The sequence below is a fragment of the Lactuca serriola genome, chromosome 5, assembly GCF_051521515.1.
Source record: "Lactuca serriola cultivar US96UC23 chromosome 5, Lser_US96UC23_V15, whole genome shotgun sequence".
NCBI lineage: Eukaryota > Viridiplantae > Streptophyta > Magnoliopsida > Asterales > Asteraceae > Lactuca > Lactuca serriola.
The window spans coordinates 253,292,388-253,316,333 of record NC_136412.1 but is presented as its reverse complement, the minus strand read 5'-3'; the positions used below and the strand labels follow the sequence as shown (position 1 = coordinate 253,316,333).

At 32.0% G+C, this 23,946-nt stretch overlaps 2 protein-coding genes and 1 long non-coding RNA gene across 7 annotated transcripts in view; all 3 read left to right on the top strand.

The window, feature by feature from the left end:
• The first annotated feature begins 1,868 nt into the window (after positions 1–1,868).
• Positions 1,869–3,916, top strand: LOC145054028 (cyclin-A3-2-like). The gene is made up of 7 exons (XM_079002161.1): positions 1,869–2,243; positions 2,352–2,584; positions 2,668–2,743; positions 2,840–2,916; positions 2,993–3,176; positions 3,297–3,431; positions 3,523–3,916. The coding sequence occupies exons 1-7, from the start codon at positions 1,935–1,937 to the stop codon at positions 3,583–3,585; spliced, it is 1,077 nt and encodes a 358-aa protein (XP_078858287.1). The 5' UTR covers positions 1,869–1,934; the 3' UTR covers positions 3,586–3,916.
• A 5,369-nt stretch (positions 3,917–9,285) lies between these two features.
• The window catches only part of LOC145054029 (TIP41-like protein), a 97,450-nt gene continuing 82,789 nt past the window's right edge, over positions 9,286–23,946 (top strand). For both annotated transcript variants that reach the window (XM_079002164.1, XM_079002162.1), the window contains exons 1-2: positions 9,286–9,486; positions 10,292–10,418. In XM_079002164.1, the coding sequence (XP_078858290.1) occupies positions 9,429–9,486; positions 10,292–10,418 (185 nt within the window). In that variant the 5' untranslated portion in view covers positions 9,286–9,428. The remainder of the gene's footprint in view (positions 9,487–10,291; positions 10,419–23,946) is intronic.
• On the top strand, positions 11,221–22,704 carry LOC145054031 (uncharacterized). 4 transcript variants are annotated; one of them, XR_013684683.1, is made up of 6 exons: positions 11,221–11,249; positions 11,885–12,001; positions 16,598–16,711; positions 18,002–18,130; positions 20,939–20,986; positions 22,363–22,704. It is a non-coding gene; the product is annotated as an uncharacterized LOC145054031 (long non-coding RNA). The 4 variants fall into 4 exon arrangements; XR_013684684.1 differs by lacking the exon at positions 11,885–12,001 and having other exon boundaries at positions 11,227–11,249; XR_013684681.1 differs by lacking the exons at positions 11,221–11,249; positions 11,885–12,001 and adding an exon at positions 15,876–16,179.

Here is a 23,946-nt window from a genome sequence, read left to right as displayed (position 1 = left end):
CTTCAAACATTCTCCTACAACATTGTTAATATTGTTTATAACTTCCATCATCATTCTCTGCTATAAACATTCGCTCTTGTGTGTTAGAAGGTCAGTACCTTCTTTCGCTTTTTATATTTTTTTGGATTATTTTTTGTTCCTATATCAAATGTATGTATTCATATATTTCGATTTTCTTTGTCACAAATTACATGAAATCAGTTAACTACTTTTCTGAAACTTTTCAAGTAAACATGAAAAGATATTAGGTACCTTTAACAAAACAAAAATTAACTATCTTGGGAACTGACATTAATTACGAAAATGTTACTTTTATATATTAGAGATGATTATGATTTTTTTTTTTTAATTTTTATGTCATAAGAATCCGGTTAATTTTGGCATGATTTTAAAATATCATTGAAATTATTATGTTTTTGTATATCATATCAACCTACTTTTTTTTTTTATCTTTGTATAGTAACAATAAAATTTATTAATTTACACAACAAATATAGATATTTCAAATTTTGTAATATTATTATATCTTACAAAATACAACTCCCTCCAAAATAAATTTTCGCCAGTAATTTCATCCATAATTTCAACAAATTTAAATTTGTATTTTCTTTATATAATTTTTTTAATGATCCTATTTTTTTTCTCCAAAAGTATATCAAACATTTACGTCTTAGATAATGTTGCCCTATTATAATTATTATTTTCCAAAAGTATATCCGTTTAATGAGGAATTTGATATAATAAAGGAAGTGAATGTTAATTAAAATGAGATATATATTCCATAATTATTACATGAGTTTATTAAAAAAATTAATATCAAGGTGTAAACATTAAGCCTTTTTAAAGTGAAATTTCAGAATACATACAAACGATGATGTTGTACAATGAAATATAAAATTGAATAGACTGAAAAAAAAAAACATTATTAAAACAGTCAATCTTGAAAATAACATAGTTATGAAAAATTATAAATTAAGATAAAAATTACAAAATATTAGGAGATTTGTAAAAAGTACATTTAGTAAAAGCATATGGTTATTAGAAAAAATAAGACCGTTAAGATTAGTGAAAATACAATATATAAACTAAATTATTACAATAGTAATGAAATGTCATTATTTGATATTTCATATAATTGACAAATATATCAAATTACATTGACGATATACTAAAATTATTCAAAGTTGCGCCAAAACTAATGCAAAATTCTTACGAACACTAAATAAATAAGAACAAACATAAAATGTAGCATTTATATTTATAATCAATTTAAAATAAACCAATCATGATTTAGAAAAGAATCTCTATTGATGATATACTAAAATTAAATCTATATAACATTTAACATTTTATAAATTATATTACATAATTTTATTTGAATAAATGAAATAGTTGTCAATATTTAATGCAATAGAAAAAACGGTATATTAGTTGTCAATATATATTTAAATTAGGTAACATTATTATGCAAGGAACATCTAATTAAAATGTTTATAAATATATAAATATCATAACTATATGAGACGAGGAAAATCGTTCAACTAATAAAACAAAAAATGATGTCTACAAAGAGATCTTTCAATGATTATATATATTTATCGTTTTCAATATATTTTCTACACATTTCAATAATACCAATAACCATATATTTTTTTATAATCATTATACAATATCTATAAACCATTATATGTTTTTTTATGCGTTTCCCGCGTTTAATGCGGGCTATAATCTAGTATATATGAAATCAAAATTTTAAAATTTAAAGAACAAACGAATATTTATAGCAAGTCAAAAAGAAAACTGTTAAACCGGGTAAACCAAATATTAAAAGTTCACACACCGCGCGGCAATCCACCATTTTTGAACTCTATACATATGGCGGGCGGCAGCGGCATCCAGCCTCTCCTTCCCAGTTCCCCAAACCCTACAATACAATGGACGATACCAAACAAAACTCCATTAACGTCATCCACCATGATTCCCGGAAGCGACCCTTCCCCATCGTCACCGGTGCCAATCACCACCCTGTCAAACCACTTCCATCTACAAAGAGACGAGTGGTTTTGGGTGACCTAACCAATTCGGAAAACCTAACTTCCATTTCCATCCATAGCTCGGATAACAAACACAACCCGAGATCAGTTCAGTGTGTGAATACTGAGGTTTCTGTCTCTTCCAGATCGATTAACACCAAGAAGTTTTCGTTAGCATCTCTTATATATCAGCATCTTCACTCATTAGAGGTACTTTCTCCAATTTTTCATTTGTTAATTTTGGGGTTTTCATTATAGATTCAAATTTATGCAATATATACGACTCTTTATCTACCTGTTCTTAATTTCGTGGTTTAGGTCGAGGAAAAGAGAAGGCCATTGGCTGATTATATGGAAAAAGTTCAATCGGATATCACAATAGGAATGCGAGAGGTGTTAGTGGATTGGTTGGTTGAGGTAACAGAGGAGTATAAACTTGCATCCGATACCTTGTTCTTAACAGTCTCCTACATCGACAGATTCCTATCTTCACATTCTTTAAGCAGAAACAAACTCCAGCTTCTTGGTGTATCTTGCATGCTTGTAGCCTCGTATGCTCACGAACCCCTTTTAAATTCCTTGTTTAATCATCACTTTCCCCATAATTGATTTTGCTTACTTTCTTTTTTATTAGAAAATTTGAAGAGATTAGTCCTCCACAAGCTGAAGATTATTGTTATATAACCGACAATACTTATACGAAAGAAGAGGTCACTTCTTTTAGCTATTTGTTCTCATTTTTTTCCCTCTATTCATATTATCTACAACAACAAAGGCTTTAAGTATTTTCTTTATGAAACTTGTAGGTGGTTCAAATGGAAGAAACCTTGCTCCAGTTTTTGAATTCGGATCTTAGCAATCCAATACCAAAAACTTTTCTTAGGTATGTATCTGTAATCAGTAATGCTTCTATGATTATAACTGTTTTTATATTCACTTTCACATATTTGGGTTGGCAGAATTCTCATTAGAGCTGCCCAAGGAGAAATGCAGCCATCATCTTCTTCATTTGAGTTTTTGAGTTGGTTTCTTGTGGAGCTAAGCTTGTTAGATTACAGTTGTTTAAGATTCTTGCCATCAATGGTGGCAGCTTCAGCCATTTTTGTTGCAAGATTTACACTTGAACCAGAAAAGCATCCATGGGTGAGAAAGATCTTCATTTACAACAATTCCTTGTAGACTATGAAATTATGAATTATTGGGATAGTTAATCTATTCTTTTTTTTTTTTGAAAAGTTTAAGATGCAATTTTTTTTGTTTCAGGGATTGAAAATGCAATGTTATTCTGGATATAAACCATCTGAATTAAAGGATTGTGTGCTTGCAATTCATGACTTACAGTTGGGTAGAAGAGCACCATCTTCTCGAGCAGTAAGAGAGAAATATACACAACATAAGGTAATTAAATCTTTAATTTATATATTATATAATATGAGATGTATTGCATAAAGATATTTGATATGATTATTTTTTGTTTTTGTGAAAACAGTTCAAGTGTGTTGCAGCATTGGCATGCCCTTTAGAAATTCCAGATTCTTACTTGGAAGAATGAAACAATAAATGGAATCACAAGTGTTTGGGAGCTTAATTTCTTGATGGATACAAAATTCATCTTTAGTTTGCAGCCTAACTGGTTTGAAGCTGAAATTTTCTGTTAAATATTGGGAAGAATTTGCTTATCAGAAGAGTTTTGGTGTTAATTCTTGGTACATATGTCAAGATCCAAAGATAAAATTTTGTTGATTTAATGGATACTTTTGAGTTTTTTTATGTTAGCTTCTTTTTGCTTTGATCAAGCGAATGTTGTATCAAACCAAAGAGCTTTCATTCGTTGATTTGTCTCATCTTCCTTTTTTTTCTTGTTAAAATGAATTCATATCAAACCAGAGAGTTTTTATTTGTAGCTTTCATTCTAATTTTAATATTTTTTCAATAAAAATGAATATGAAAATCTTTAAATCTTTATTTTTATACCGTGTAATTGTTATTGTATTGTTTTGTATGTTTACTTTCATTTATATTCAAAATATGATTGTTTTAACTTTTACGCATTCAATTCAAACTCAAACACCTTGTATATGCATGTTTAAGGTCTTAAGGATTTGGCGATTGGGCTTAAGACATGATCATAACCGGTTAAAGGCCCAATTTAGTCTATTTTTTTATGCAAATAAGACTGAATGATTTAAGACAAAATTGCAAGAATGGTCCTTATGGTATGTCAAAATTAACAACTTTGGTCCAAAATGGGTTTGACTTGCAAGGATGGTCCAATAGTTTTGTTTTGTTGCAAGTTTAGTCCAAAAATTTTAAAACTTTCTATAATGATGGATTTGCTCTTGGTATTTTCCCTTTTTAAAATTTTTTATTACAAAAATAAAAAAGAAAAAGAAAATTTCTCTCTCTCTCTCTAAAAGACAATCCACAAAACACCATTATCATTCTTTTTACATATCTTTATCTTTTTTAAAAATCAAAATCATGCCCCTGAAACATTTTATGGTTTGTTTTTTTTATCAAGAACTCCACATACAAACAAATACACACTTAAGAATATTCTTTATAATCAATCAAGAAATCATCAATAATAGATTCACCACTTGTAATGTCATCGACACCCCTTTACTTCCATTCGTCCTTCAAGCTTGATAACAATCATAGTTCCAAAGGGTTTGTGATGTCGAGATCTTATGAGACCCTAGTTACTGTGCTAAGCTATCAACTGCCCTGCCTCTTGTGATTTGCTAATGAAGTCATCGATTCCACCATCATCACAGATAGGCTAAACTAATGTCATTACCACCTCCGTTTAGGTATCTGACCCAAATCACCCAAATCTGGAAGGTTTGTTCCCTCCGACAATACCTCTAAAATACATGAGAGATAGAGAAATCTGATTTTGTTATGTGTGTATGTTCATCTTATTGTGTGTGTGTGTGTGTCTTAGATATGATTTTGTGTGTGTTCATCAGATATGGGCGAACTCAATAACAAACCACAGTCGATGCCGTCAGAATCCCTTCCTCGACCTCCCTTTCATCTCCAACTCGTCTATCTCCCTCGTTTCTCACTCCTTCGGCGAAGAGAGCCATTACAGTCGATTGTGGCAACTCCTTCGCCTCCCATTGTCACGACCCACCACCATCCAACATCCCAAATCCAAATCCACAATAGGTGTTCTTCGTTCTTGTTTTGGATCTGAAATAAAACCCAAATCCAAAATTTGAAGGTAGGTATGTTCTTGGTTCCAAATTTGAAACGAAGATGAAGAAGGGTAGACCTAAAGCAAAATCCACACACAAAATCATACCTGAAACAAAAACCCACCATCGATTCGAATGAAAAGGCAGATCGACAGGAGCTCCGATGCGGCTGGGAAACCGCGAGAAGGGAGTCGATCTCCGACGAACTCCCACTGGCTCTCCTCTCGTTGTCGGTGGCCACAAATCGAGGGGAAAGGGAAACGACTGGATCGAAGGGAGAAGGAAGAAGAACGGAAGCAAAACAGAGGTGGTCCTTGGTTGTTCTTCTTCTGGAGAGAGAGAGAGAGAGAGAGAGAGAGAGAGAGAGAGAGAGAGAGAGAGAGAGAGAGAGAGAGAGAGAGAGAGAGAGAGAGAGAGAGAGAGAGAGAGAGAGAGAGAGAGAGAGAGAGAGAGAGAGAGAGAGAGAGAGAGAGAGAGAGAGAGAGAGATTTTTAATTGTTGTAATAAAAAAAATGGAAAATAAAATAATAAGGGCCAAATCCGTCATTATAAAAAAATTCATAGGTAATTGGACTAAACTCGCAACAAAACGAAACTATTGAACTATCTTTGCGAGCCAAACCCATTTTGGACCAAAGTTGCTAGTTTTAACATACCATAGGGACCATTCTTGCAATTTTGTCATGATTTAACTTTAACTTGTTAATTAAAGGGAAAATGACTTATAAGGGTAAGAAAGTTTCAAAAATGTTAAAAAAAAAACCATGGAAGTTTTGGGTGTTTAAAAAAGACCATCCAACTATAAGCATCGTACAAAAAATACCAACGAAGTTTACATTTTATTCAAATCCCACCCTAGTGGTAACCGGCATCAGTAGGTTAATTGGAAAAAATGACCTGATCAAAGTAATAAACCGAAAATACGTAATGACATGGCGTATTGTTTATCTTACGTGGATTAAGGATTAAAAAGTCTCATACGTCGATTAAAGAGTGAAGCAACTAGGGTTCGATCGCTCAATAACCCTCTATGAAATCGAACCCTCTGTGAAATCGATTTCCATAGACTTGGTGACATCAATTCGTTCTCAGCCTTGGTGACATCGATTTTTCCAGCAAGAATGGGCCCTATTTGTTGGATTTGCTGCAATTATGACCAAATTGCTCCTATTTGTTGGTTTTTATGCAATTATGACCAAACTACCCTTATTTTGCTGCAATTTGTGATGGTGAACAGAAAAGACATGACCAGATTGCCCCTGCTAATAACAACACATGTAAAAAAATATGATTTTGCAGCAATTCAGTTTAGAGCAACACATGTCTTCGAAACCTATCATGTTTTCACAACTCAAAAGAGAAATTTTCAAGAACTAATTATACAAGAAAAATACACTGCAAAGCATGAATCAATCAATACTACCATTGATACATTTTTTATTGATTAACAAAAGATTTGGCTTAGGAAACTGGCCATATATAAAAGATTGTGTTTTTCTTGTAATTATCTGATTAGCGCCTCTATTTCGCAAGATAAACTTGTAATTTTAATCTGATGATGTTGTTTAATTGTAAGATGATCTCTAGCTAGTTATTTGTGAGTTTTGGTATCATCTCAGATCATCTGAACTAATTAAAGGGTTTTTTGTTAATATTTCACCACCTGACCTCATGTATTCATATAGTGGAGGAGACTCTCTCTTGGATTTTAATTGGTATCATCTAACCTTATTATAACAATATTGAAAATGAAAAAATTTCTTTTTTCAAGATAACTAACGGTTCATTTTATTAAGCTTCATAGTGTACATGATAATAATTCAGAAAATCATTTTGAAAAATAATATTTGTCCTTATAATTCATTTTGAAAATAAATAATACATTATAATAATTCAGAAAATCATGACCAAATTTCCGCTGCTGTTGTTGCTCTTACGCGAATATACATGATAATATTTCAAAAAATCATGACCAAATTATCCTTGATGTTGTTGGCAATTTGACATCTTATTCTGGTAGGCAATCGCTAATAAACAAGATTATCTTAACATTTTTTACCAAACTGCCCCGTTATTGACCAAAATACCCCTGCATACTATTTTTTTTTTTTTTTTTTTTTTTTTTTTTTTTTTTTTTTATAAAAACCAACTATTTTAACAGTTTTGACCAAATTGCCCCTGTTGTTGTTGCTGTTATGTGATTATGCATGATAATATTGCAGAAAAAAGAGGTTAATAAGGAATCTTCACTTGCAGGGACGCAAATAGTTTTTACTTTTTTGTCATTTCCATGTAACCGCAAATAGTTCTTTGTCATTTCCAGAAGCAAATCTTCACTTGCAGGGACTAAACTTTGTCATTTCTAGCAGCAAACTTTATCAACCAACAAAAAGAGGTTAATAAGGAATCTAAATAGCATTCGCTTGTAACAACACCAAAACAGGACCTACACCCAAAACCGTCCAAAACAGCCCCTGCACTCAATTGTGATTCCTTTAACCGTGACCAAATTGCCCCTCTGTTGTGATTCCTTTAGATTCAAGGTAACATTGTTTTAAATGAAAAGATCATTTCTTAGCTTGTTTACATAAATTCTTTCTTAACTTGTTTACATAAGGATTTTCCTTATCCAGAAGGGTATCCACAATCACAAGGATTTGCTTTATCAATTGTGCTCTTTTTCTTGGAAATTTTTGAGCTTTAGCTGGAGTTGAACGATTTACAGGAAGACGCCATTAGAGTTGAAGAAACTGATTGTTTAAGAGGAGAGGAGCCGTATGACCACCTGATGCCCTAAATCAGTTTATAAAATGTATTTTTCATTTAATGCTGAGTAGATGTGCCAACACACTGCCTAAATATGCCAACTCGGACATTACTTTGCCAACTCAGCCATTCAGCCATTCACCTGACAGATCTGGTTACCACCGGGTCAGATTTGAACAAAATATAATCTTTGTTGATATTTTTTGAACGATGCCTATAGTTGGATGGTATTTTTTGAACAGCGAAAACTTCGATGGTCTTTTTTAAATGTTTTTGAAACTTTCTTACCCTTATAAGTCATTTTCCCTTAATTAAATTGTAGTTTATTTTCCAAAAACACTAGATTATACTATTTATATAAATTTCTTGAAGTTTTAGAATAGTTTCATTATGTTAGATTCCTTGGTAATCAAAGCGACATTCAGACCTTTATGTTCTCGAGATCAAATTAGCATATGTGACTCTATATTCCACACTTCTAAACTCATTTTAAAGTTGTGTTTTTAATGTAAAATATGGTTATAATATAATTAATACATATTTATACATAACATTATGGTTTGAATGTAAAAAAAATCTTGTATATATATAAAAATATAGTTTTTAAATGAAAAAACTATATTTATATGGTTTAAATGTATGACAAATTATTTATACGGTTCAAATGAAATATAGTCAATATTAAACAAAATTGAAATAAATGTGTTTGATTTGAAACAACAAAATAAAATGTCAAAATTTAAAAAAGAATTATTAAACATTTATGTCAAAATTTAAAAAAGGTAAAAACTTAATGTTTTTTATAAAATAAATTTAATTTTGACACATCTAATATATCAAATCATACCACATGAAAAATCATTTTGAAAAAAAAAAAATACAATATCGGTATTAAAATGTTGATATCAATTTAATGACTTTTATCCTGTTTACCCTTACATTAACTAAAATAGTAAAGTCTGAATTCAAACCGGGTGTTTGGGATGACTTTTAAAACAACTTTTAACTTTTAACTTTTTGAAAAAGTTAGAAAAAATACAAAAGATGTTTGGATATTAAAAAAGATCTTTTAAAATGACTTTTTGTATAAAATGAAAAGAGAGTGTTTTAAAAGTCATAAAATCCTATTTTTTGTGACTTTTGGGACTTTCTAACTTGAAAAGTTAGCTTTTACTTTAAAAGCAAATACAAACACTTTTTTAAAAATTTTCTTTTGACAAAAGTCAACAAACTTTTAACCCAATTTTTTTTCCCAAACACCCTAGATGCTATAGTTGGCGTGGGTTGACTGCAAATCTCAATTTTTCAGCAAACACCACCTACGACTCCGACTCACATACAAAGATGGAGTGGGAAGCGGACGAGAAAGAGGTAAAAGCCGCCGGAGCTGAGCTTCTACCGGACGGACGTAGAGGACTCCGCATTCATGGCTGGGAGATCGAGTCTAGCAACCGTTCAATCCTCACCTCCCTCAACCTACAATCGTACTCTCTCTCTCTCTCACTCACTCAATCTCTCTGTCTTAATTCAATTATTATCCAATAAGCCAATTGACTTAGGTATTAAGTTGTTAAACAATCGATTTTTTTGTTTAAAGCACATTGGATAAGAGTTGAATTCTGCGTATTAAGTTGTCGTTATAATATGTAATTTCTTCGGCAATGTTCCAGAGGCTCTTGGTATAATCTGTTTAGTAAAGCTTGGAATTCTTAGGAATTGGGAGAGTGATCGAGTACTGCTGTTGTTTTGATCTTACATGAGGTCGCAAGGAGCTGTTTTCTGAATTATGATTGAGTTTGGAAAAATCGAAATGTTATGAACATGGATTGACTAGCTATTTTCGGGAGATTTGGACAAATGGAAATATAAACCTGGTTTGGTATACAAAACTTGGGTACTTATCCAATAATTTGGATTCACGGGTTGGCATCTGGCTGTCATGTTTAACAGCAGAGATTCTTGATAATTAGCATGCTATGATTTTAATTAAGAACTAAGAAGGAGACGTAATCCCCAATACCAGCTCCCCCTCCCTCCCTCCCTCCCTCCCTCCCTCCCTCCCCCAAAAAATGGAAAAAGGAAATAAATGAAAACCTAGATTTGCATCTCCATATCTATTTAATTTTAAACAGGGTGACACAAGTTATAGATATTAAGTAATTTTGAATTGATAGATTTGCAATAAAATAAATTGTATGTAGCCTCTTGCAAGTTTCGAAGAACACTATATTTATGAACTTATATCTTCATTCCTGATAAGTTGGGTGCTGTTTCCAAAACCATTTGCAGGTGGGAAGAAAAGCTTGAGCAGTGGCACAAAAATCCACTTCAATGCTTTTGATGCTTTACTTGGCTGGAAGAAGGAAGCCCTACCACCAGTTGAAGTCCCTGCAGCTGCACACTGGAAATTCAGAAGGTTATACACTCTTCTTCTTAATTTGTAGTTATTTAGTCAGTACATGAAGCAATTGAAAACATTGTGTTTGTGTACAAGAGAAGCAGGACAATATATAAAATTTGAGGAGCAGATAAAAAAAACTAGAACTCTAGTACCATGTGTGAGAAATTTACATGAATATACATTGGAATTATAAGTTTGTGTTCGTTTATAGAGTATAATTACAATTAGTGCTTGATTAGTTTTTGAAGAAGAACTAAACATACCAATGTACCCTATTGTCATTACTAGCCTACCTAGCAATACTAGGTTCCCCATTTTCTCTATGTCCAAAGATTTTGTTCTTTAACAATTGAGTATATATTTTTTTATGTAATGATTGTTTGCATATTTTATGATCATGATTAATTTTGAGGACCACATTAAAGACTAGAACTCTAGTACCATGTGGGGTTTCGTTTTTAACTGTGAAAGTGGTAAAAATAAAAAAATCTTAAATTTATATCCTGTTTCTTGCTTATCCTTTTTAACCTTCATTCATTTAATTTGAGGTGGGTTTTCATTTTTCTTGCTGTTTGTAGAGAGTGATGCCTAGTTGTTGGTTTCTTCTCTTATGTTTCTGGATGAGCTGAAAACTCTTTAAATAATAATAATTTAATATGTTGGTGCAATTTTTTTTATATAATAATAATATTCATGTATGTGTATCTGTTGTTACAGCTTAGAGTTGATGGTGCCTTAATGAGATTGAGGGATACTCGTGTCTTTTGCACTTTTAATCAGAATTCAATGCCACTCATCCTTCGAGAGATTTGCTGGAGGGAAACATCATTTAAGGCACTTGCTTCTGTAAGCCCCTTTTCACTCTCTTCAAACTTTTGCTTCAATGCTCCATGTTTTTTTAAGAGAATCTTAATAATTTAAAATGCAAAGAAAGCATCGCATATTTGCTGATTTCTAAATAATTGCAAAGTCAGCAATATAATATATCATCTTGTAAATGGCAAGTAAATTCAAAATTTTGGTCCATGTCCTTGGATCGTCAAATTTAACAGCCTAGCTGTTAAAATTGTCAAAATGACCATTTTTCCCTTGTGTTTTTCATCTCCCCTCTGAAGAACCCTAAATCAAACAATTTCAACCAAAATCCCAAAAATCAAAATCTTAACTTAATACAAAATAAATTTAGATTCATAATCAAAACCCTTAGTAGATGCAATAACTCTCTTAAGCTGGAAGACGAAATTCATAAAACAGAGAGTCAGAGACAAAAATGATAAAACCTCATATACAAACTGATAGAAATAGAAGATCAGAATATACAAATTTGAGTTCAAATCAGAGACATAAATGATAAAACCTCGTTCGCTCCCACTCCACTACCTCAAATAAGATAAGGTTCCCTTTTAGCAAAAGAGTGGCAAAGTTTAAGTTTATGATTTTTTTATTGAATTTAGTTTTAAGATAATCAATAAAATGTGCAGAAAGGATATCCTTCTGATTCTGCCTCATACAACGATCAAACATCATCAGTCAAAGGCTTCCCATTGTCTTCCACAACACCCAAAAGCTTAAAATCCCTTCCTGATACCCTGTTAACTGTAAGCTTTGCTTTATTTATTTTCAGTAATCTCAACTTTTATAAAATCAATAGCTGTGTGATAATCATAATATATATATATATATATATATATATATATATATATATGCTTTTTGGACGAGTAAGTGATTATCGTAAACCTGTGGATGTATTTTATGATATATCCACTTCCTTTTTCATTTAACTTCCGCATTACCTATATATATAAACTTAAAAAAACCCATACACACACTTGCAACAAAATCATCAGAAGAAGCACATACACAATTTAAATAAACCTAATCAACAAAGTTTATACATACATACATAAAGTAGATTACCAAAACCACAACTTGAGGGTTAAATCAAGTGAGAGTTGATCCGACGGCTGAGGAGCCGCCATTTGTGAATCCAAATAAAAACTTCCACTACACATTAAACCCACTCCCTCTTCACCATTCGCCCATGTAGCTCCAGACCCACCCATTGTCGTTTTCCCTTCATTTGTGGTTGGGTTATATGGAAGCGAGTGGGTATGCACACCAAGTGTTCGATGAATTGGGAACTTAGTGTCCATGTTAAGGGAGTGGTATCTTCTTGCTGCATCTCTCTCCCTTTTATGAGCATTTTGATGACCCCCAAGTGCTTGTGGGCTGTAGAACTTCCTCTTGCAGAAACGGCATTTCTTCCCTGAAATTGTTTTTGATCTTGAACAAGAATCTTGAAGCTTTTGGCCCACGTTAAGATTCAGCCAATTCTTTTCTTCATCTACTACGGGATTCATCTTAGGATAGAATATTCAAATTTAGGCTTCTTTTTGGGAGATAAGATGTGTGTAGAGTAGTAGGCCTTAGATCATGGGGTAATTAAAATACATGAGAAACAACCTATTTTAATAGGGGTACCCCCCTCTCTCTCTCACACACACACACACATACACACACACCAAGTATTATTATAACGTTGTATCGGTAAAATTGACCTAGGCAGTAGTTTTGGACATATTGTGCAATCTTGTCATTCAATGTCCTGTCTTTACTTTATATGGTTATTTTTTTGTGGGTTGCCATAACTGTGGATAGCTGATATTCGACACATAGATGTTTCCAATTAAACTCATGTCAAATATGATGAAAGATATTTGGATTGTTGCCATTATTATCTTTTACTTGGTACTATTATTGTCTTGCTACTCCAGCTCAGCTATACCTATTGTATGGTCTTGTTAAATAATATTGATGATTCTAAAAATACATATATGGAACCCACCATGTCCATGACATGGGGATCTCTAGATCTCGAGTATCATCGGATGGACCAGGGGTATGGTAATGACACGTGCTTGTTATTATCGGGAATATTATTATAAGGCAAATAGTTCTCCACTATAAATTGTTTTGAGATAGATATGTGGAGTTTATGAAAAGATTTTTTTACAGTAATATACATAATATTTAGCCAACTTGGAAAAAGCATATCTCAACCCATAGGCGATGTTTCTTTTATTAGTGGTGTATTCTTTATTAAAAAAAGGGAATGATTTAACCTTTTTGTTCTCTCGTAAAAGACTAATAGTACCCATACACAAGTCTTAACAACTTGTGTGAGGGATTAATTTTCTTGTTGTGAATATACCATTCTTCTTACAAAAGCGTTTCTTTCAATAACTTTTTTTATAAGGTTGACGCTGGATGTGGATACATCCAGCACATAGAAAGATAGGGGGGTATTTGACTTAGTTTTTCAAAGGCCAAAAGCCCTTTTAAGAAAAGATCAAAGTTAAAAGATGTTTGACAAAAGATTTTTAAAAGCTACTTTTGAAGTTTGGATAGAAGGAAAATCAACTTTTTGGAAAAGTTAGGAGAACCTGACTTTTTGCAACTTTTCCAAAAAGTTCTTTTGACATTTAAAAAGCTAAGCCAAACACCCCCTAGATTTAGGTATATGAAAAACTGTCAATGGTTTAATTTGTTGATTAAATTATAGTTTATTTTCCAAAACCACTAAATTATATATATTGTTTTATATAAATTTCTTGAAGTTTTTAGAATAGTTTCATTTTGTTAGCTATATTTTTAAATAAATTAAAGAGGTATAATGGTCATTTTAACATAAGGACAAAATCCAAAATTCTCCCCAAAAAAAAAAATCTCATTTTAAACTTGTGGTGCATTTTATTATTATTTTTTTAAAAAATTAGAAACTATAGGGACTAATTTTGCAATTTTCTGTTTGGATAGAAGGAAAATCAACTTTTTGGAAAAGTTAGGAGAACCTGACTTTTTGCAACTTTTCCAAAAAGTTCTTTTGACATTTAAAAAGCTAAGCCAAACACCCCCTAGATTTAGGTATATGAAAAACTGTCAATGGTTTAATTTGTTGATTAAATTATAGTTTATTTTCCAAAACCACTAAATTATATATATTGTTTTATATAAATTTCTTGAAGTTTTTAGAATAGTTTCATTTTGTTAGCTATATTTTTAAATAAATTAAAGAGGTATAATGGTCATTTTAACATAAGGACAAAATCCAAAATTCTCCCCAAAAAAAAAAATCTCATTTTAAACTTGTGGTGCATTTTATTATTATTTTTTTAAAAAATTAGAAACTATAGGGACTAATTTTGCAATTTTCTGTTTGGATAGAAGGAAAATCAACTTTTTGGAAAAGTTAGGAGAACCTGACTTTTTGCAACTTTTCCAAAAAGTTCTTTTGACATTTAAAAAGCTAAGCCAAACACCCCCTAGATTTAGGTATATGAAAAACTGTCAATGGTTTAATTTGTTGATTAAATTATAGTTTATTTTCCAAAACCACTAAATTATATATATTGTTTTATATAAATTTCTTGAAGTTTTTAGAATAGTTTCATTTTGTTAGCTATATTTTTAAATAAATTAAAGAGGTATAATGGTCATTTTAACATAAGGACAAAATCCAAAATTCTCCCCAAAAAAAAAAATCTCATTTTAAACTTGTGGTGCATTTTATTATTATTTTTTTAAAAAATTAGAAACTATAGGGACTAATTTTGCAATTTTCTGTTTGGATAGAAGGAAAATCAACTTTTTGGAAAAGTTAGGAGAACCTGACTTTTTGCAACTTTTCCAAAAAGTTCTTTTGACATTTAAAAAGCTAAGCCAAACACCCCCTAGATTTAGGTATATGAAAAACTGTCAATGGTTTAATTTGTTGATTAAATTATAGTTTATTTTCCAAAACCACTAAATTATATATATTGTTTTATATAAATTTCTTGAAGTTTTTAGAATAGTTTCATTTTGTTAGCTATATTTTTAAATAAATTAAAGAGGTATAATGGTCATTTTAACATAAGGACAAAATCCAAAATTCTCCCCAAAAAAAAAAATCTCATTTTAAACTTGTGGTGCATTTTATTATTATTTTTTTAAAAAATTAGAAACTATAGGGACTAATTTTGCAATTTTCTGTTTGGATAGAAGGAAAATCAACTTTTTGGAAAAGTTAGGAGAACCTGACTTTTTGCAACTTTTCCAAAAAGTTCTTTTGACATTTAAAAAGCTAAGCCAAACACCCCCTAGATTTAGGTATATGAAAAACTGTCAATGGTTTAATTTGTTGATTAAATTATAGTTTATTTTCCAAAACCACTAAATTATATATATTGTTTTATATAAATTTCTTGAAGTTTTTAGAATAGTTTCATTTTGTTAGCTATATTTTTAAATAAATTAAAGAGGTATAATGGTCATTTTAACATAAGGACAAAATCCAAAATTCTCCCCAAAAAAAAAAATCTCATTTTAAACTTGTGGTGCATTTTATTATTATTTTTTTTAAAAATTAGAAACTATAGGGACTAATTTTGCAATTTTCTGTAATATAAGAGAATCATATGAAAATTAATTTGATCACTATTCACTCGTACTCGGTACATGACATTACTAAAATAGTAAAATTGGAAGAAGGTATCGTTCAAACCTAGATGCTACAGTTGGCGTGGTTGTTGAGTGCAAATCTCAATTTTTCAGCAAACACCGCCTACGACTCCGACTCACATACAAAGATGGCGTGGGAATCGGACGAAAAAGAGGTAAAAGCCGCCGGAGCAGAGCTTCTACCGGACGGACGTAGGGGACTCCGCATTCATGGCCGGGAGATCGAGTCTAGCAACCGCTCAATTCTCACCTCCTGAGATTTGACTCAGAAGAAATTGTAATCCCAAATACCAGCCCCCTCTCCCCTCCCTCCTTCCCCCAAAAAAATCGTTAAAAGAAATAAATGAAAACCTAGATTTGTATCTACATTCTACATATCTATTTAATTTTAAGTAGGGTGACAAACAAGTTATAGATATTAAGCTCACGCATGAATTGTAATTCTGAATTGGTATATTTGCAATTAAATAATTTGTCTGTAGCCTCTTGCAAGTTATGAAGAACACTATATTATGAAAATATATCTTTAAGAACTAGAAAATAGATCCTAATTTATCATTCACATCATGTTTTTTCCTTTTTGTTACAATTGTTTTCACAACTTACATTTCTTAGAGTTACCATGTCACATTTCTTCCAAAAATCCCTTCTTCATTCCTGATAAGTTGGATACTGTTTTCCAAAACCTTTTGCAGGTGGGAAGAAAAGCTTGAGCAGTGGCATAAAAGTTCACTTTAATGCTTTTGATGCTTTACTTGCCTGGAAGAAGGAAGCCCTACCACCAGTTGAAGTCCCTGGAAATTCAGAAGGTTATACACTCCATCTTCAGTCTTCTTCTTAATTTGTAGATAATTAGTCAGTATGTTACTGGAATAATGCCATAATCACATAAACTCATAAAGCAATCGAAAACATTATGTACAAGAGAACCAGGACGAAATATAAATTTTGAGGACCAGATAAAAAAACTAGAACTCTAGTACCATGTGAGAGATAAATTCACATGGAAATGGATTGGAGTTATAAGTTTGTGTTCATTTATAACTTATAACTACAATTAGTGCTTTGATTAGTTTTGTTATTGTTTTTGAGGAATAACTAGACGTGCCAATGTTGTTGTATGTAAATAGGAGAAGGGAAAAAGGATAATATTTCACTGCCATAGCTTAAATAGGAAACAAAACATGAACTGAAAGAAAGATAAAAAAGACAGACCATGACTCTTGACTTTTATAACTGAAAGACAACTTTTAAGACTCAACTAATGCAGTAATTATTAAAGACACATGGCAGTGATTATTTGAATCAACTAACCAACAAATGTACCCTATTTTCATTACTAGCCTACCTAACAATACTAGGCTCCCCCTTTTCTTTATGTCCAAAGATTTTTTCTTTAACAATTGAGTATATATTCTTTTTAATGTCATGATTGATTGCATATTTTATGATCATGATTAATTGATTATTTAAGTTGCTATACACCCATCTAAGGGAGTAAAAGGAGTACTCTCTTTGATCCTTTTCTAATAGTTAGGCTATGTTTGGCACACCACAACCAGCTTATTTAGGTTTTCATTTTTGGCAAGCTTAAAAGTAGCTAATAAGTCTTTTTAAAAAGCTACTTAGACTATCGTTTCAATGAGCTTATGGAGCTTTTTTTGAATTCTCCCAAATATACCCTTTGTTAATTATGAAAAACCCATTCTCTACATTCATTTCCCAATTCCACTGTTCTCTCCTATCAACCCTACCTCTCATATTAATTTTGTAGAATTGATTTTTAATTAAATGAAATAAGTATAAAAATTAATGTTTGAATTTTGAAAACATCAGGATTAGTTTTTTAAAAGTATGCTAATTACGTTATATCACGTTATTGCTAATGTGTAACTCAGACATCCATTTGAACAAATATGAAAAGTTATTATACATAAGTCCTTGTTTTCATATAAATTCATCGCTAGAACCGACTTTCTTTGTGATTTTTCTGTCTAGGTAGTTTGGTTTAATTAATGTGTTTGTTAATTGTCTAATACAAATAATCATGTAATTTTTTTATAATAATAATATTCATGTATGTGTATCTGTTGTTACAGCTTAGAGTTGATGGTGCCCTAATGAGATTGAGGGATACTCGTGTCTTTTGCACTTTTAATCAGAATTCAAAGCCACTCATCATTCGAGAGATTTGCTGGAGGGAAACTACATTTAAGGCTCTTGCTTCTGTAAGCCCATTTTCACTCTCTCAAACTTAATGGTCAATGTTTTTTTTTAAGAGAATCTTAATAATTTAAAATGGAAAGAAAGCAAAGCATCACACGTTTGCTTGTTTCTAAATAAATGCAAATTCAGCCGTTAAATGTCTAAGTAAATTGAAAATTTTGGTCCATGTCCTTGGATCGTCAAATTTAACAGCCTAGCTGTTAAAATTGTCAAAATGACCATTTTTCCCTTGTCTTTTTCATCTTCCCTCTGAAGAACCCTAAATCAAATAATTTCAACCAAAATCCCAAAAATCAAAATCTTAACTTATTACAAAATAAATTTAGATTCATAATCAAAACCCACTTTTATAAATCTTTATCCTTGGAAACAAACATTATAAAACAGAGAGTCGGAGACGTAAATGATAAAACCTCGTTCACTCCCACTCCACTACCTCAAATAAGATAAGGTTCCCTTTTAGCAAAAGAGTGGCAAAGTTTAAGTTTATGATTTTTTATTGAATTTCGTTTTAAGATAATCAATACACTGCACAGAAAAGATATCCTTCTGATTCTGCCTCATACAACCATCCAAAAATCATCAGTCAAAGGCTTCCCATTGTCTTCCACAACACCCAAAAGCTTAAATTCCCTTCCTGATACCCTGTTAACTGTAAGCTTTACTTTATTTATTTTCAGTAATCTCAACTTTTATAAAATCAATAGCCGTATGATAATCATAATATATATATCTATGCTTTCTGGACAACTAAGTGATTATCATAAATCTGTTGATGTATTATGTATATGATATATGATATATGATATATCCACTTCCTTTTTCATTTAACTTCTGCATTACCTATATATAAACTTAAAGAACCCATACACACACACTCGCAACAAAATCATCAGAAGAAGCACATACACAATCTAAATAAGCCTAATCAACAAAGTTTATACATAAAATAGATTTACCAAAGTCACAACTTGAGGGTTAAATCAAGTGAGAGTTGATCCGAAGGCTGAGGAGCCACCATTTGTGAATCCAAATAAAAACTTCCACTCCACATTAAACCCACTCCCTCTTCACCATTCGCCCATGTTGCTCCAGACCCACCCATTATCGTTTTCCCTTCCTTTGTGGTTGGTTTATGTGGAAGCGAGTGGGTATGCACACCAAGTGTTCGATGAATTGGGAACTTAGTGTCCATGTTAAGGGAGTGGTATCTTCTTGCTGCATCTCTCTCCCTTTTGTGAGCATTTTGATGACCCCCAAGTGCTTGTGGGCTGTAGAACTTCCTCTTGCAGAAGTGGCATATCTTCACTGAGATTGGTTTTGATCTTGGATAAGAATCTTCAAAGTTTTGTCCCACGTTAAGATTCAGCCAATTCTTTTCTTCATCTATGGGATTCATATTCTAATTTAGGCTTCTTTTTGGGAGATAAGATTTGTGTAGAGTAGTAAGCCTTAGATCATGGAGGAAATAAAATACAAGGGAAACAACCAATTTTAATAGGCGCAACACAAACCCTCTCTTTCTCTCTCTCACACACACACACACCAAGTATTATTATAACGTTGTAAGTTTAGGCTTAAGATGTGACATGTTCGTGTCATCATCCTATTAAGTTGCTTGCCACTACGAGAATAACAATTACACACTTATTGTAATCATGTCATCTTGCCAACACCAAAGGGTCTTTGGCCTAGCGGTAAGGAGTGACTCTCTCAAATGAGAGGTCATGGGTTCAAGTCTCGTTAGGAGACATAGGTGGTGTTTATGATTAGATTAGGAGTAAGGATAGTTTGCCGTGTCAAAAAAAAAAATCATCTTGCCAACAGACACACATTAATGTATTGGTAAAGTGGCTGAACGGTTAATGATGTTTGTTTATATAAAATGTTTTTTTTTATTTATAAAAACGAATAAAAACCATTTGAATTAGACTTTTTACTTTGGGTCTAACATTAAGCAGTAAAATATTAAAAAAACAACAATATCCAGATATATGGTTTGTTGTACGAGGGTAGGAAAGATGTGACGACAAAATTGTCCTAGGTAATAGTTTCAGACATATTGTGCAATCTTGTCATACAGTGTCCTGTCCTACTCCTACTTTACTTTATATGGTTCTCTTTTTGTGGGTTGATGTTTCCGGTTAAATTCATGCCAAATATGATGAAAATTATTTGGATTGTTGCCATTATTATTTTTTACTTGTACTATTGTTGTCTTGTTACTCCAGCTCAGTTATAACTATGGTATGGTCTTGTTAAATAATATTGATGATTCTAAAAATACATATATGGAACCCACCATGTCCATGACATGGGGATCTATTATTGGGATCTCTAGATCTTGAGTATCATCGGATGGACCAGGGTGGGGTAATGATAAGTGTTTGTTGTTATAACGCATATTATATAGTTTGTCCACTATCATGTGTTTGCAATAATGTTAAGTGTATCCGGCCATAAATTGTTTTGAGATAGATATGTGGTGGGGTTTATGAAAAGATTTTTTACTGTAATATACATAATATTTTGTTTAAAAGGTTATGACTAGATATAGTAAAATTCCATTATACTATATATTAGTCAACTTGGAAAAAGCATATCTCAACCCATAGGCGATGTTTCTTTTATTAGTGGTGTATTCTTTATTAAAAAAAGGGAATGATCTAACCTTTTTGTTCTCTCATAAAAGACTAATAATACCCATATAAAAGTAAAAGTCTTAACAACTTGTGTGAGGGATTAATTTTCTTGTTGTGAATATACCATTCTTCTTACAAAAGCGTTTCTTTCAATAACTTTTTTGTAAGGTTGACGCTGGATGTGGATCCATCCAGTACATACAAAGATAGATTTAGGTATGTGAAAAACTGTCAATGGTTTAACTTGTTGATTAAATTATAGTTTATTTTCCAAAACCACTAAATTATATATATATATATATATATATATATATATATATATATATAAATTTCTTGAAGTTTTTAGAATAGTTTCATTTTGTTAGCTATATTTTTAAATAAATTAAAGAGGTATAATCGTCATTTTAACATAAGGACAAAATCCAAAATTCTCCCCCAAAAAAAATCTCATTTTAAACTTGTGGTGCATTTTATTATTTAAAAAAAAAAATCAGAAACTATAGGTACTAATTTTGCAATTTTCTGTAATATAACACCCCGCTCCCGAGTTCCACTTGAAGAGAGAAAAGAAAGGAAATGGGAGGAAATGAAAGAAAAGCAAGAGAGAATGGTGCTCCCGAGTTTCACTAAAGGAAGGAAGTGAAAGGAAATGGAAGGAAAACTTTCTCTCCTACCTTTCCTCCCGATTTGGGAGGATTTGAAAAGAAAGAACAAAATGTTTAACTTTCCTTCCATTTCTCTCCAACTCGGGAGCACAAATGACAATTTCTTTTTCCTTTCTTTTCTCTTCTTTTCTCTCCTTACTTTCTTTTCTCTTCTCTTCTTTTCTTTGCTACAACTCGGGAGCGGGGTGTAAGAGAATGATATGAAAATTAATTTGATCACTATTCACTCGTACTCGGTACATAAAATAGTAAAATCGGAAGAAGGTATCGTTCAAACCTAGATGCTCCAGTGGCGTTGTTGTTGAGTGCAAATCTCAATTTTCAGCAAACACCACCTACGACTCCGACTCACATACAAAGATGGCGTGGGAATCGGACGAAAAAGAGGTAAAAGCCGCCGGAGCAGAGCTTCTACCGGACGGACGTAGAGGACTCCGCATTCATTGCTGGGAGATCGAGTCCAGCAACCGTTCAATTCTCACCTCCTGAGATTTGACTCAGAAGAAATTGTAATCCCCAATACCAGCCCCCTCTCCCCTCCCTCCTTCCCCCAAAAAAATCGTAAAAAGAAATAAATGAAAACCTAGATTTGTATCTACATTCCACATATCTATTTAATTTTAAGTAGGGTGACAAACAAGTTATAGATATTAAGCTCACGCATAAATTGTAATTCTGAATTGGTATATTTGCAATTAAATAATTTGTCTGTAGCCTCTTGCAAGTTATGAAGAACACTATATTATGAAAATATATCTTTAAGAACTAGAAAATAGATCCTAATTTATCATTCACATCATGTTTTTTCCTTTTTGTTACAATTGTTTTCACAACTTACATTTCTTAGAGTTACCATGTCACATTTCTTCCAAAAATCCCTTCTTCATTCCTGATAAGTTGGATACTGTTTTCCAAAACCTTTTGCAGGTGGGAAGAAAAGCTTGAGCAGTGGCATAAAAGTTCACTTTAATGCTTTTGATGCTTTACTTGCCTGGAAGAAGGAAGCCCTACCACCAGTTGAAGTCCCTGGAAATTCAGAAGGTTATACACTCCATCTTCAGTCTTCTTCTTAATTTGTAGATAATTAGTCAGTATGTTACTGGAATAATGCCATAATCACATAAAGCAATTGAAAACATTTTGTACAAGAGAAGCACGACAAAATATAAATTTTTAGGACCAGATAAAAAAACTAGAACTCTAGTACCATGTGTGAGCATTCAGGATAAATTTAAATGAAAATACATTGGAATTATCAGTAATCCCTAATACCCTGTAACTTTAAGCTTTACTTTATTTAATTTCAGTAATCTCAACTTTTATATATATATATATATATATATATATATATATATATATATATATATATATATATATATATATATATATGCTTTCTGTACGACTAAGTGATTATCATAAATCTGTGTATGTATATTATGATATATCAACTTCCTTTTTCATTTAACTTGCGCATTGCCTATATATATAAACTTAAAAAAACCCATACACACTTGCAACAAAATCATCACAAGAAGCACATACACATTTTAAATAAACCTAATCAACAAAGTTTATACATACATACATACATAAAATAGATTACCAAAATCACAACTTGAGGGTTAAATCAAGTGAGATTTAATGCAACGGCTGAGAAGCCACCATTTGTGAATCCAAATAAAAACTCCCAGGCCACATTAAGCCCTCTTCACCATTCGCCCATGTAGCTCCAGACCCACCCATTGTCATTTTCCCTTCATTTGTGGTTGGTTTATGTGGAAGCGAGTGGGTATGCACACCAAGTGTTCGATGAATTGGGAACTTAGTGTCCATGTTAAGGGAGTGGTATCTTCTTGCTGCATCTCTCTCCCTTTTATGAGCATTTTGATGACCCCCAAGTGCTTGTGGGCTGTAGAACTTCCTCTTGCAGAAATGGCATATCCTCACTGAAATTGGTTTTGATCTTGAACAAGAATCTTGAAGCTTTTGTCTCACGTAAAGAGTCAGCCAGTTCTTTTCTTCATCTATGGGATTCATATTCGAATCTAGGCTTCTTTTTGGGAGATAAGAATTGCGTAGAGTAGTAGGCCTTAGGTCGTGGAGTAAATAAAATGAATGAGAAACAACCTATTTTAATAGGGGCAACACGAGAGCTCTCACTCACTCTCACACACACACACACACCAAGTATTATTATAACGTTGAAAGTTAGTGTTTGAGATGTTATATTTTTGTTTCGTCGTCCTTTTAAATTGCTTGCTACTACGAAAATAACAGTTTCGCGATAATTGTAATGCTGACCGACAAGAGGGCAGTTATGATGTGGCGACAAAATTGTCCCTGGTAATGGTTTTGGACATATTGTGCAATCTTGTCATACAATGTCCTGTTCTACTTTACTTTATATGGTTCTCTTTTTGTGGGTTGCCAAAACTGTATATATAGTCGATATTCCAAACACAAATGTTTCAAATTAAAGTCATGTCAAATATGATGAAAGTTATTTGGATT